The sequence below is a fragment of the Limulus polyphemus genome, unplaced genomic scaffold, assembly GCF_000517525.1.
Source record: "Limulus polyphemus unplaced genomic scaffold, Limulus_polyphemus-2.1.2 Scaffold1861, whole genome shotgun sequence".
NCBI lineage: Eukaryota > Metazoa > Arthropoda > Merostomata > Xiphosura > Limulidae > Limulus > Limulus polyphemus.
Window position 1 is genome coordinate 191,838 of NW_013667471.1, and position 13,915 is coordinate 205,752.

General features: G+C 34.7%; 1 protein-coding gene across 1 annotated transcript in view; it reads right to left on the minus strand.

Moving 5' to 3' along the window:
• LOC106465184 (suppressor of lurcher protein 1-like) overlaps positions 1 to 13,915 on the minus strand; it is a 78,480-nt gene that overhangs the window by 44,024 nt on the left and 20,541 nt on the right. Inside the window, exon 2 of the mRNA XM_022393034.1 lies at positions 2,494 to 2,563. Coding sequence (XP_022248742.1) covers positions 2,494 to 2,563 — 70 coding nt within the window. The remainder of the gene's footprint in view (positions 1 to 2,493; positions 2,564 to 13,915) is intronic.

Sequence of the window (13,915 nt, forward strand, 5' to 3'; positions counted from 1 at the left end):
TTTGTGTTTTTAATGTTTTAATAGCTTTATGTTTTGTGGTCTCAATGTTTTAATAGCTTTATGTTTGTGTTTTTAATGTTTTAATAGCTTTATGTTTTGTGGTCTCAATGTTTTAATAGCTTTATGTTTGTGTTCTTAATGTTTTAATAGCTTTATGTTTTGTGGTCTCAATGTTTTAATAGCTTTATGTTTTGTGGTCTTAATGTTTTAATAGCTCTTGTAAATCTGTAACTAGAAAGAAAAACATAAGAAAGTTGAATTACATAAATTATAGCATACATTCTCTGACTACAGTAGTTTGGTTGTGTGGATATGTTTGTGATCCTACATACATTCTCTGACTATAGTAGTTTGTTTGTGTGGATATGTTTGTGATCCTACATACATTCTCTGACCACAGTAGTTTGGTTGTGTGGATATGTTTCTGATCCTACATACATTCTCTGACTACAGTAGTTTGGTTGTGTGGATATGTTTCTGATCCTACATACGTTCTCTGACTACAGTAGTTTGGTTGTGTGGATATGTTTGTGATCTTATATACATTCTCTGACTACAGTAGTTTGGTTGTGTGGATATGTTTATAATCCTACATATGTTCTCTGACTACAAAAGTCTGTTTGTGAGATTCACAATGTTTCCGAATACTAAAAGCTTGGATTTAGTAAAGTATTTAATAACATCATTAAATTTAATAATTTTTGAATACAAACAAACAAAAACACCAGATTTTACTACTATTACTTATCTGACCACACACACACAATTCGTACAGAAAAGTTCTCGGAAAAATCATAGCACGAGCCGGGTGTCAATCCACGTGCTAGGAAACACAGCATTAAAACAGCGTTTATATATTATTTGGTGGAAATCCCATAATTTCTGATAGAAACAGTACGTTGTGGTATAAAGTAAACAAGATGATATTTTTCCTTTCTTCGTACAAGTCTCTCAGGTTGCAAAACAATCAAAGGAATAGAGAACAGAAACTGGCTATTATCATCCTCGTTCCACGAGCTGATGTCCCTATTTAATTAACGCTAAGAGAGATGTAGTTTCATGCAATAGGTGGCGCTGCTTATAAGGATTGTTTGCTATGGATTTCGCGCAAAGCTACACGGGGGCTATCTGCGCTAGCCGTCCCTAATTTTGCAGTGTAAGACTAGAGGGAAGGCAGCTAGTCATCACCACCCACCGCCAACTCTTGGGGTACTCTTTTACCAACGAATAGTGGGATTGACCGTCACATTATAACGACCACACGGCTGAAAGGGCGAGCATGTTTGGTTGGAGGGGGATTCGAACCCGCGACCCGCACATTGCGAGTCGAGCGCCCTAACCACCTGGCCATGCCGGGCCTCTTGTAACGAAAAGTATAAATTTTCCGACGGAATCTGACTTTCATTTGTAGCATCACAAACTGGAAACAAAGATTTATTAATTTATGAAAAAAAGGTACTTATTTTTGTCTTTTAACAGTTTAGATTTCTAGTTACATAGAAACGTATTATATGATCGTTTATGTGACGTAAACGTTTAAAATGTATATGTTTGATTTTACAGATTTTGTTTAGAACTCGGGTTCTATTTGATGTTGTTTGTTTGTGTTAGATCTTTTAATATCTCAGTGAAGAAAATCCTTTTGAAAATATATTTAAAATAGAAACTAAGAAACCTGTTAACCGAAGCGCTTTCGGAAAATATTCGGTCTTTTTCGTGAGTGAATTCCGAGCGCTTTCGGAAAATATTCGTTCTTTTTCGTGAGTGAATTCCGAGCGCTTTCGGAAAATATTCGTTCTTTTTCGTGAGTGAATTCCGAGAGCTTTCGGAAAATATTCGGTCTTTTTCGTGAGTGAATTCCGAGAGCTTTCGGAAAATATTCGTTCTTTTTCGTGAGTGAATTCCGAGAGCTTTCGGAAAATATTCGGTCTTTTTCGTGAGTGAATTCCGAGCGCTTTCGGAAAATATTCGGTCTTTTTCGCGAGTGAATTCCGAGCGCTTTCGGAAAATATTCGGTCTTTTTCGTGAGTGAATTCCGAGAGCTTTCGGAAAATAGACCTTTGGATTGGAAATATACCCTGTGAAAAGGACAGTCTAACGCCTGAAAACAGTCGGAATTCACTTGTCGGGTTTCTGATTCTTTGATTTTTTTATTCTATATAATTTCCAAATTAAGTGAGAGATTATAAACAAGACTGAATATTTATTTTATTTTATTTACGTTTTGAACACTTCATTGGTAAATCTTTAATTGGAGTCAGTAAAGTTTAGTAATACTCTAATATATTTTTAAGTTTTTGTTTGTTAACAAACATTTTTTGATCAGTTTTTAAATAATTCACCCAAGCAAGTGGGTTTATATTTTTCTGTGTCTTATTCTGCGAACTGCATCTTTTAGAAAAATAAAGATTTATCTAAATAAAAATCTTTGGTAGTCATGAAAAAAGACCTAAAAGCATTAACAGCTTTGGAAGTCATGAAAATAGGACTTACCTGCGTTAACAGCTTTGGCAGTCATAAAAAAAGAAAACTGAAGGCACATGAGAAGGGTTGACATTGCCATCTGGTGGTAAAATAAATATGATTTTAATTACATATGATTTGAAAATTAAAAATCTTTCAATATTTTCCAGCACAAGATAAATATATATATATATAATAATATAAGGAATAAATCCAATATATAAACCGTCAGTATCTTGTTCGTAGACAAATATATATATATATATATATATTAAATTAGTCCTAAAACACCGTTGTTTGAAATGTTGATTACTTTTAAATTATTTTTTTTGTTAATCTTCACTGACTTAATATCTATCAGATTCTAATCGATAACTGTTTTCGAAATGTCGTTCTTTTTCTATCCGTACTACTTTTTAAATTAGTTCACCAAGACTTTCTCCAGAAGGATCACTCTGAATTTCACCTTTGTTTGCGTCTAAATCACCTGTAAACGTTTAAGATCTTTAAATTTCATTGGACGGTTCTGCGCATGTCTTTTTCTCAAAAATTGTAAAGGACTAGTTATTAAATATGTTAACCGTTTCTACATATTTTGACCAATTCACTGTCACGTCATACTAATTAACATACTATGGCGAACAACGTGACTTATTACCGCGAGGTTTAGGTCGAATTTAATAAACTTTATACGACACATGCGTGGGCAAGACAGCCAGGTCAAAGGTCATGGGCAGACAGTAGCTTCCTCCGCTAAATAGTGGATCACGAACACATCGGTAAGTTTACGGAGTTACAACGCTGAAATCCGGGGTTAGATTCCCCTCGATAGACATAGCAGATGTGTCTTTGCTATAAAGAACAAACAACCAAAACAAACTTTATCTGTAGAAATGAAATAAATATACTCCAGTCTTCGGTGTACCACACGTGACTGACTTTATGAGAAAAGTTCCAAAATTAACTCTAATGAACTACCAATATCAGACATGTTTTTGTAATAACGTTCTGTAGTCTATGTGCGTAATATTTGTTTATATCAAAATAGGTATTTAATAAGTAAATAACATTCATATTGAACATACTTTCACGTTATTCAACGGATATTTTTTGTTTGGAAAAGCAAGTTGTTTTTTTTTTTTTAATCACCAAACCTGGAATCTTGTAGAAGATGACAGGAATAGTTAGATCTCTCGTTTTTTCGTTGCCCAAACTCACAATTTTGTTGAGATGAAAATACAAACTACAAATAAACATGAAGGCCAAGCCCGATTCACGACTTGTCGCCGAGTTCTAACGGTTTGGGGGAATTCAGCCCCTCATCAGTAAACCTGGCAAATCGAAAGATCAAGAGGAGTGAAATCCTCCAAAACCGGTGCAGCCGAATCACAAATAGGGAACCAAATGAAAGATTTAGTTTCATCCAGTTTGTCTGCTGAATAATTCAGAAGAATAAATTAGTACCATCAATATTGCTTTTTCAAATTCTATAAAGATATCAGATTACTGTGTCAGGAATAGACATCTCACAACACCACACATATAAAAAAAAGCTTCACAAATCTAAGCCTTTCATACGGTATATCCACCGACTGATTTGAATAAATAAATTTATAATACTCGTTTTTCAATATTAATAATGTTATTTTTCCTCTGAGGCCACTAAAGAACAATTCAAACACCCTAAACCTGTCTGTCTGTTCGTTAGCATAATTTCTATGTATGGTTAAAATAAGAACATAACCATACATATATACTCCAATAAAGTATATATTAACTCTGTTTTCTCTACTACACCAGTGTCCTCTGTGGGGCTGGAATGAAATAACACGTCAAAAAATGAAACAAGATAAGAGTAACACATTTTGTCGTCTCTAGATTGTTTTTTTTGCTTTTTTTTTTTAATTTCGCGCAAAGCTACACGAGGGCTATCTGCGCTAGCCGTCCTGAATTTAGCAGTTTAAGACTAGAGGAAAGGCAGCTAGTAATCACCACCCACCGCCAACTCTTGGGCTACTCTTTTACCAACGAATAGTGGGATTGGCCGTCACATTATAGCGCCCCCACGGCTGAACGGGCGAGCATGTTTGGCGGGACGGGGATTCGAACCCGCGACCCTCAGATTGCGAGTCGAGCGCCCCCTAACCACGAGGTTCAGAACAGCGAATAAATAACGTGTAGTAACATGACAGTTTGATATAACAAGCTTATTTCACAAAGAAAATATATTTCATGAGTAGAAGAAAAGCAAAACCTGAGTATTTTGAAAGTGAGGATTAACGAAAGGCCTTTTTATTTATATTCTTTTAAAGAGCGTAGAAACTGTAGGATTGGAGTTTTTAACTGGTTCGTTTTTTTACTAGTGAAACGACGTTTCGGTCTTTATATGATATTTTATGACATAATGTGCCGAATAACTATTTCTGAAAAGGAGCAGTACTCCAACAAGCCAACCAAATCAATGGTACCTTCCACATGCTCTACATAACGACCATGCACCTTGATAATAGCCCTTCAGCATAGTTTCTATTGTAAAAAGGTCCGTTGTCAGAATGTAATGCTCAAAGCACTCTACTCCTACCTGTGGGCTTTCCATAACCCATCTAGTGTACGAGGATGGCAGTTTTCACTTCAGTAGTTAGATTGCACAGGCAAATTAACCAGCATGTCTTTTTATGGAAGAACATAAATACCCTTTTCATTTTCCAACTGTTTGACGGATGCACTGATTGAATGTAAATGTTGTGGAAGCAGCTTCTGTACACGTGACTTGCGAAGCTTTTCCAAAAGAAGATCATTTTTGATTATGCTGCACACTGTTGCCTGGGGCACGTGGACGGATTTATCACTGTTCTTTGTGTTCATGGGTTCTCACTTTTCACAAGACGTCATACTTTGCTTACCATGGCTGGGGAATGTCTTTTTTGTAGGTCTCTTTCTGAATGGTCTTGGTGTCCCTAGTTGATACACGTTTCTTTGTTTTCTAATGTCTTTAAGTAAAGGGGATATCTCCGTCTTGGTAATTCTAAATCTCCGATTTGAACACATCTTAGAGAACTAAGTGTATGAATATTTTGTGTCAGAAAAGTCTTCTGAATTATAATGTAAACTGACATTCTTCTTCTCGTTATTAAAAAAGACAAATTCAAGAAGTTTCAGTAAGGAACATATTTTATCACAGCCAGATCTGGACACCTTAGTCACACAGATCTGGACACCTTAGTCACACCCTTTATCACAGCCAGATCTGGACACCTTAGTCACACAGATCTGGACACCTTAGTCACACCCTTTATCACAGCCAGATCTGGACACCTTAGTCACACAGATCTGGACACCTTAGTCACACCCTTTATCACAGCCAGATCTGGACACCTTAGTCACACCATTTATCACAGCCAGATCTGGACACCTTAGTCCCACCATTTATCACAGCCAGATCTGGACACATTAGTCACGCCATTTATCATAGCCACATTTCAACACATTAGTCACGTCATTTATCACAGCTAAATCTCTACACATTAGTCACGGAGTTTATCACAGCCAGATCTGGACACCTTAGTCATGTCGTTTATCACAGCCAGATCTGGACACCTTAGTCACGCCATTTATCACAGCCAGATCTGGACACCTTAGTCATGTCGTTGTGCACGGTTATTGGTTATAGCGAGAAAATACCCTCAATGTTTCGCCATACATATTTATGTGTAAATGTTCTAATTAAGTTGGTTACGGACACAGAATTTTAACCTCGTGGAATATCACATGTCACGTGATGTTAACGGCTAATTTTTTTTTTTTGTTGTTGTTGTTGGATAGAAATTTAAAAAATTAAAATAATTCCACTTGCAGAACCAGAAATAGACAAAAAATTGGATCATTATAAGTTTATACCTTGGCAATAGTATCAAAAATAATCAATAACTTAACGGCGGCGCTTCGGAGAGATATGATTTATGGAAGAAATGTTTAATTACGTAAATCTTAATCTTTTACTCCTAGTTAATCTAAGTTTGTTCTGAGCTTTAAAACCGATATTAGATTCAAATTGATTAGTTTTCCCGACTCTTATTATGTAAGTTATTTAATTTTTTGGTAATTAAGCGCCATAAGTTTTGCCTTTTTTATCACCTATCTGTCATTACCAGTGGAATTAGAAACGAAATGATGAGCACGAGGAGCTAACGAATTTTGTAGCATTGTAAATGGCAGAGAGAAAGCTTTACTACTGTAACTTCAACGGAATATTTTACTTTGACAAGTGAGGCTTTAATCTGTAAAGTCTTATAGCCTCGTTTACGTGTAGAACTGGGATTTTCTGGCGCTAACAAGAGCGTGATTAGTGATGGCGCTAAGAAAGGCGAGAGTGGTGTTGGACATGCGCAAGCAGTTTCGACTCCTTTTTCGCATGTCACGAGCACATGCTTAACTGGAGGATCGTATAGAACCTAATTACGTGCAAGGTTGTGAAAAACTTATGTGGTGTAGCGAAACAAGAGGTTGTTAGGACTAATTAGTTTGATTTGATTCCTCCTGAAATGAAACGATAGTTAGACAGTTAGAGAATTAGAGAGTTAGGAAAGAGGTTTCCAGTGACTTACGCCGACTTGCCTGATTCTTAACGTTTCTCTTTCGCTCTTTATATATATATATGTACATGTAACCCTAATTTAAAATTAAAAAAGGCACAGCAAGTAATTCAATCACCCCCTCTTGACATTACTAAATAAATACACGTATTTATTTTTAGCTAAATATTTGTTAATGAAATACGGCCTGGAATGGCTTAGTGGCTAAGGCGCTCAAATCGCAATCTGAGGAGCACGTCATCAAAATTCTTCGCCGAAAATTCTCGTCCTTTTAGCTGTTTAGAGGTTATAATATGTGACGACCAATCCCACTATTCGTTGGTAAGAGTAAGCCCAGTAGTTGGTGTTGTTGACTATAGAATGAGAAAACCTTTTCCTACTGGATATTTTTTATAAAACTAAAGAATTAGATGCCTACATTTCGTACTGCTGGCTACAACACTTTTCGTAAAAGTATAAACAAACATCTGAAAAAATATCAATATTTCTATCGTCCACGCTATCAAGTGCTATGATTTATAAATTATAATATACTGAAATTTAAGTTTTGGTGAAGAAAAGAAATTAGCAATTAAACATATAGCCAATTAGTCCGCTGAATAATAATGAATAATTAATTCCAAAGGTACGTCACATATTATTCAAATTATTTTAGATAATTAATGGTGATTAAAGAACTATACATCCAAATCAAACAAACTTCTTACTTTTCTCCTGTATATTAGGCCTAAAACCAAACAAACTTCTTACTTTCCTCCAGTATATTAAGCCTAAAACTAAACAAACTGCTTACTATCCTCTAGTATATTAGGCCTAAGACCAAACAAACTGCTTACTTTCCTCCAGTATATTAGGCCTAAAAACAAACAAACTGCTTACTATCTTCCAGTATATTAGGCCTAAGACCAAACAAACTGCTTACTTTCCTCCAGTATATTAGGCCTAAAACCAAACAAACTACTGCTTACTATACTCCAGTATATTAGGCCTAATTTACTTATTTGTTTGAACCTTCCAAGCAGCACTGATGAGCTGGGAATACAGTGAAATTAGTTTGCTGCAGCGGAAGTAGTGAATCAAAGAATAGATTAGACTTTTACGTCATCTTTTCTTCACTGGTATTCAGGTTTAAGTGAAGAAATGAAATTAACAACTAAATAAATTTAAAATATTCTCACAAAAGTAGTGATGCATAGTACTAAACAAGGGCCCTTATGGGTACTTCCCTGCATGGTATTCACCTCTACAGAACATTCGTCTCTACGATCATTAAGACTCCTATCTAGAAAACATTCGTTTCTACTATGATTAGAACTCCTCCTTATATATTATTCATATATATGATGATGAAGATGATAATCTATAGAATGATGAGCTAAGCATGACTAGTAGAAAGCTGAAAGAAAGCTGAATGAACACTTCTTCCCATTGGTGAAAAATATGATTCTTCCTTCTCATTGGTGGAAAATATGACTGTTTCTTCCAATTGGTGGAATTGTGATCTTTTTTTTTTCTCATTGGTGGAAAATATGACCATTTCTTCCAATTGGTGGAAATGTGATTTTTTTTTCTCATTGGTGGAAAATATGACAATTTCTTCCCATTGGTGGAAAATATGACCATTTCTTCCAATTGGTGGAAAATATTACCATTTCTTCCCATTGGTGGAAAATATGACCACTTCTTTCCATTGGTGGGAAATATTACCACTTTTTCCCATTGGTGGAAACATAAACATCATGAACGAGTAATGGTATAGAAAACTTTAGTAAAGGAAGCTTGCCACGTCGATGAAATCTTTTAATGTTTCGTTTACTTACATTCGAAGAACACGTAGCAAGTAAACCAAATCTAATTATTGCTGTCTACCGTCGGCTGTTTGTTATTTACCTGTCGTATCTACAAAACGCGAGAAGATGTCATCCTTTTTCATAAAACATTCAATTTAGGTATCTAAGCGAGATGAGAATTAAGAATATTGTATATATATATATACAGCGAATACAGTGTGGTCTCCAAGGTCAATAAAAGAAGCTTTAGCTAAAGGTAGAGACATCTCTGGTTTGTATGAGCTCACATCTATGTAAATGTTCTACCACGTGTTAGAAAGTAAATGATTTCCTTTCTCTAAACCTATTCCGCGTCCTATTTTCATAGCTAAATAAGCTTTGAGACGTTACCAAGGGATGTAATAACAGCATGAATACATTTTTCACGATTAGGGTTAACATTTATATCACGTGATTAGGAACTTGTAAATCCGGTCTTTTATTGGCTGCATTGTACGAGTGATTCTTTTAATTTAAGTCAACGTTGATTTTGTTTTCCAACTACGTAACCAATGAAAATAATGAAGACGGATAGAAAGAGAGGTAAAATACATAAAAAGACAGAATATTTGTTGTTGTTTTTCCAGCAGTCCTTATGAAGGATATTACGAATGCTAGTTTTCAACATTATTTTTCACGTAAATGCCATAACACTTAGAGATTCTTTTTTATTATTTTTGGGTAGCTCAATGGGAGAGCACTTGTCTTGTTATCCAGAGGTCCCTGGTTCAAGTCCCGCTCCTACATTATCTTTTTTACTTATTGGCTTTTTCACTTAAGTAGTCCCACGGTGGGACTGCGATATTTACAACGTTAAAATCCGGGGTTCGATTCCTTGCGGAGGTCAACATAAACCAATAATCGAGGAAGTGAATAAATAAAATAATATCAATTTGATATTTGTCTTCAGATTTGAAGTTGTTTTTATGGAGGAGCTGCTTTAAACGAAATCTCTTTGTGTAGTGACTTTTGTTGTTAGATTTGACTTGGGTATACGAACTTAAACACATGACTAAACGTTCAAACTTATTTTTCCAAACCATACCTAGTATGTAGAAGAAGTGTAAGTATAAGACAGTTTAAAATATCACTACACGATATCTCATAAACGAAATGTAATTGTTATTTAAATAATCTTTCTGGACAATTACGTTTTTTAGTACTACATGTCAAGAGAAAAACAACAAGTATTGACTCGCAATCTGAGGGTCGCGGGTTCGAATCCCCGTCCCACCAAACATGCTCGCCCGTTCAGCCGTGGGGGCGTTATAATGTGACGGTCAATCCCACTATTCGTTGGTAAAAGAATAGCCCGCGCAAAGCTACACGAGGGCTATCTGCGCTAGCCGTCTTAATTTAGCAGTGTAAGACTAGAGGGAAGGCAGCTAGTCATCACCACCCACCGCCAACTCTCGAAATTTAAAACAAATAGTATTCATCGCTGTCTAGGATAAGCGAAGAATTTAAAAATGATTTGACTAGCAACATGACACGCCGTTAGATTGAAAAAACATTATGTCCGCTCAAGACATAATGTTTCAATAAAATTATGTCCGTTTGTGTACGTATAGTTAGTGTACATACAATTAATGTTTCGTTGTGTACAGATTGTTAAGTTAAATACAAATGTTGTCTTATTATGTACATATTGTTAGTTTAAATACAAATGCTGTCTTGTTATGTACATATTGTTAGTTTAAATAAAAATGCTGTCTTGTTATGTACATATTGTTAGTTTGAATACAAATGCTGTCTTGTTGTGTACATATTGTTAGTTTAAATAAAAATGCTGTCTTGTTATGTACATATTGTTAGTTTAACTACAAATGGTGTCTTGTGTCTTGTTGTGTACATATTGTTAAGTTAAATACAAATGGTGTCTTGTGTCTTGTTGTGTACATATTGTTAGTTTAAATACAAATAATGTCTTATTATATACATATTGTTAAGTTAAATACAAATGGTGTCTTGTGTCTTGTTGTGTACATATTGTTAGTTTAAATACAAATGGTGTCTTGTGTCTTATTATGTACATATTGTTAGTTTAAGTAAATATGATGTCTTGTTGTGTACATATTGTTAAGTTAAATACAAATGGTGTCTTGTGTCTTGTTGTGTACATATTGTTAAGTTAAATACAAATGGTGTCTTGTGTCTTGTTGTGTACATATTGTTAAGTTAAATACAAATGGTGTCTTAGTATGTACAAATATATTTAGTTTAAATATATTTACAGTCATGATTTTAAATAGTTTGGTCATGAATAATGATTTAAAGTTAACGTAAACTTATTCGTACTACTAACAGTACGAAATACACCAGTGACTGTAACGTGTTTATCCTAGTGTTATCATGATCGTTCACGAAGTTCTTATCTTTAAAAGAAACTATTATCCAATATCAGGGGGCGTTATAACGATACACTGTTCGAGATACCTGAATGTCTTCTCTTAGAAAGGTGGCAGCATTAAAATAAAATATTGTTTTATAAACAACAATATTCGTTTTTTCTGACTTCTCCAGCGACACATCACAATGACATAGGCTGTCAGAGTTTAACAACGGTTGCTTGTATAACGTTAGTGAAATTAAATTTAGTGTGTCAATTTTCATAATACCCGAAACTTTCGTTAAAAAGTAAGATTAAAATGTTTTTTTATTCAATCATTTTTGCTTTCCCAGTTTCTCGTTATTTGTGCCTTCTTTAATAGTTTTATATGTCGTGAGATATCATTAGATATTGTGAAGTGTCAATAGATATCTTTATCAGTCATGGGGTGTCATGAAATGTCCTAATATATCATTAGATGTTAAAAGATATCGTGAGAGTGTCAAGAAATTTCGTCAGATATAACGAGATACCGTAAGATATCGTGAAATGTCTAGAGATATTAGATGTCTTAACATATCATGAGATATTAAGGGATATCGTTAGGTATCCTTAGATATAAGTGAGATGCTCTGAGTTATGGTAAAATAACGTTTTAACGACTGAAAGTTCAGTGTTAAACAAAATCTTCTTTTGTTTTGCCCCCTAGTGGCACAGCGGACTTACAACACTAGAAACTGGCACAGATAGCCCATTGTGTTGCTTTGTGTTTAATGACAAACAAACAAATCTCTTCTTTAAGCAAGAACACACTAAAATTACTTAAAAAGTAACTAATTATTATTGTATTTTACTTAACAGATTGAAGAACCACTTGCAAAACATCGTAAGCCTATTTTATTTAGGCCTAGGGAAACAGCCTAGATAACTCTAAATGAGTCATAACTTTAATGGAAACCAATATAAAAAAAAACTATAAATTAAGAAGTCAGCTAGTCAATAGCATTTACCACCAATTCACGTTCTAGACACGCTAACCACATCCAGCCCCTACACAATGGATAATTTCCACTAAGCCTACCGCGGCGTTATAAGCCGTCAGACTTACAGCTGAGCCAGGGGAAGGGGACACTATAAATACTTTTTTTTTAACCATATAATACTAATTAATTATTCTCGTCATAAGAAATTAGTATTAGGCCTATAACGGCGAACGTAGTGTAGTTGGAATACTACTATTATCCACTCTTCTAATTCTTGAAAATCCTTAAGGCACTCGATAAAGAATGTAGTGTTTAAAAATATACTAGGCCTAATACTGATGTCTTATTACGAGTGTAATTGATTATAATCACGTTTCGCCATCTTGGAAAATGCATTCACATCAAATCATACCCTTTGTTAACATTAATTCGCTACCACGTGTTTACTAGATAAAAATCAAAACAGAAACTTAAAGAAATAACTTATATACTCACGGAAATAAGTAGGCTTATGAACGTTCCCCGTGTAATTAGTTCACTTATAATGACTAGAAAAAAAATCAATACTTATGAGCGCTCATTTTAATGATGCTATTTAATATCCTGTTACCTCGGAACACCAAGTATTAACAGTGTACACCTGTCCGTCTTCTTAACAATGTGGTATGGTTTGTTTCTTCTAGTTTGAAAATACGGGACTGTTAGGCTTAGCTTTTTTTTTTTAAGAAACAGAAATGATTCATTTTATGAGATCTTGTGTATAATATGTAAGTTTAATTCGGGCACTTATCGAAACTAGATATCATTCGGGGTTTCTTGGTTTACTCTGCATTCATTCGCATCATTTTCAGCCACTCAATCATAATTTATTTGATATTTATCTCTAATTTTGAGTGTATCCGTAATCGAGTTGCAGAACTTTAAAGGATGCAGACTCTGATGATTAGGTATGAGACGATTTGTATGATGACAATGATGGAAAAGCTATCTTCATTTCTCTTTCCTCCGAAGAAAACAAACAAACAAACACAGGAAATCTCAAAACCTGCAAGTCCGAGTTTCTTACAGTCACGAGTAGCTAGCCCTAAGAATAAATAACATGTTCCAGAAACAAACTCATGGTGACAGATAAATTTCTCTGTCTCTCTTTTTAAGCCTTGTTTTGTCTTGGAAAGTCTTGCAGGAATCGTACAGAATCCATAAAAAAAACGGATATTTGTCGTGAACAGCGGCTGAAAAGATCTTTATAAGGTGAATAACAAAACAGGAAACATAACGTATAACTTCTTTATATATTTTTCATCTCAATTCTAATTGTGCCTGACAATGTAGAAACGATGTTTTACGTTACCGCATCGTCTTGTCAACTGATAGCTTACTTTATGAGAAAAGACGTCTCCTGGTAATCAGTCGAAAGTGTAAAACTATATGAGCCGTTTTATCTAAATCTGCAGACAATCCCATATCGCTGACGTGGGAGTCTGCTTTCTGTTGTTTGAGTGTTTCTATCAGAGAAACGATGAAAAATACGGCTTAAATTGCAGCGTCTGATAAGCGTACTAAGTGAAACTCTAGAGGCATTTCCGCCTCTCCAAAAAAAATTAAGAAAATCAGTCGGAAACAAAAGACCTTAAGTACATTTGTGAAAATATAGCACACTGTGTTAATATATATATATATACACGTGGGTGTGTTAATATATATATATATATATATATA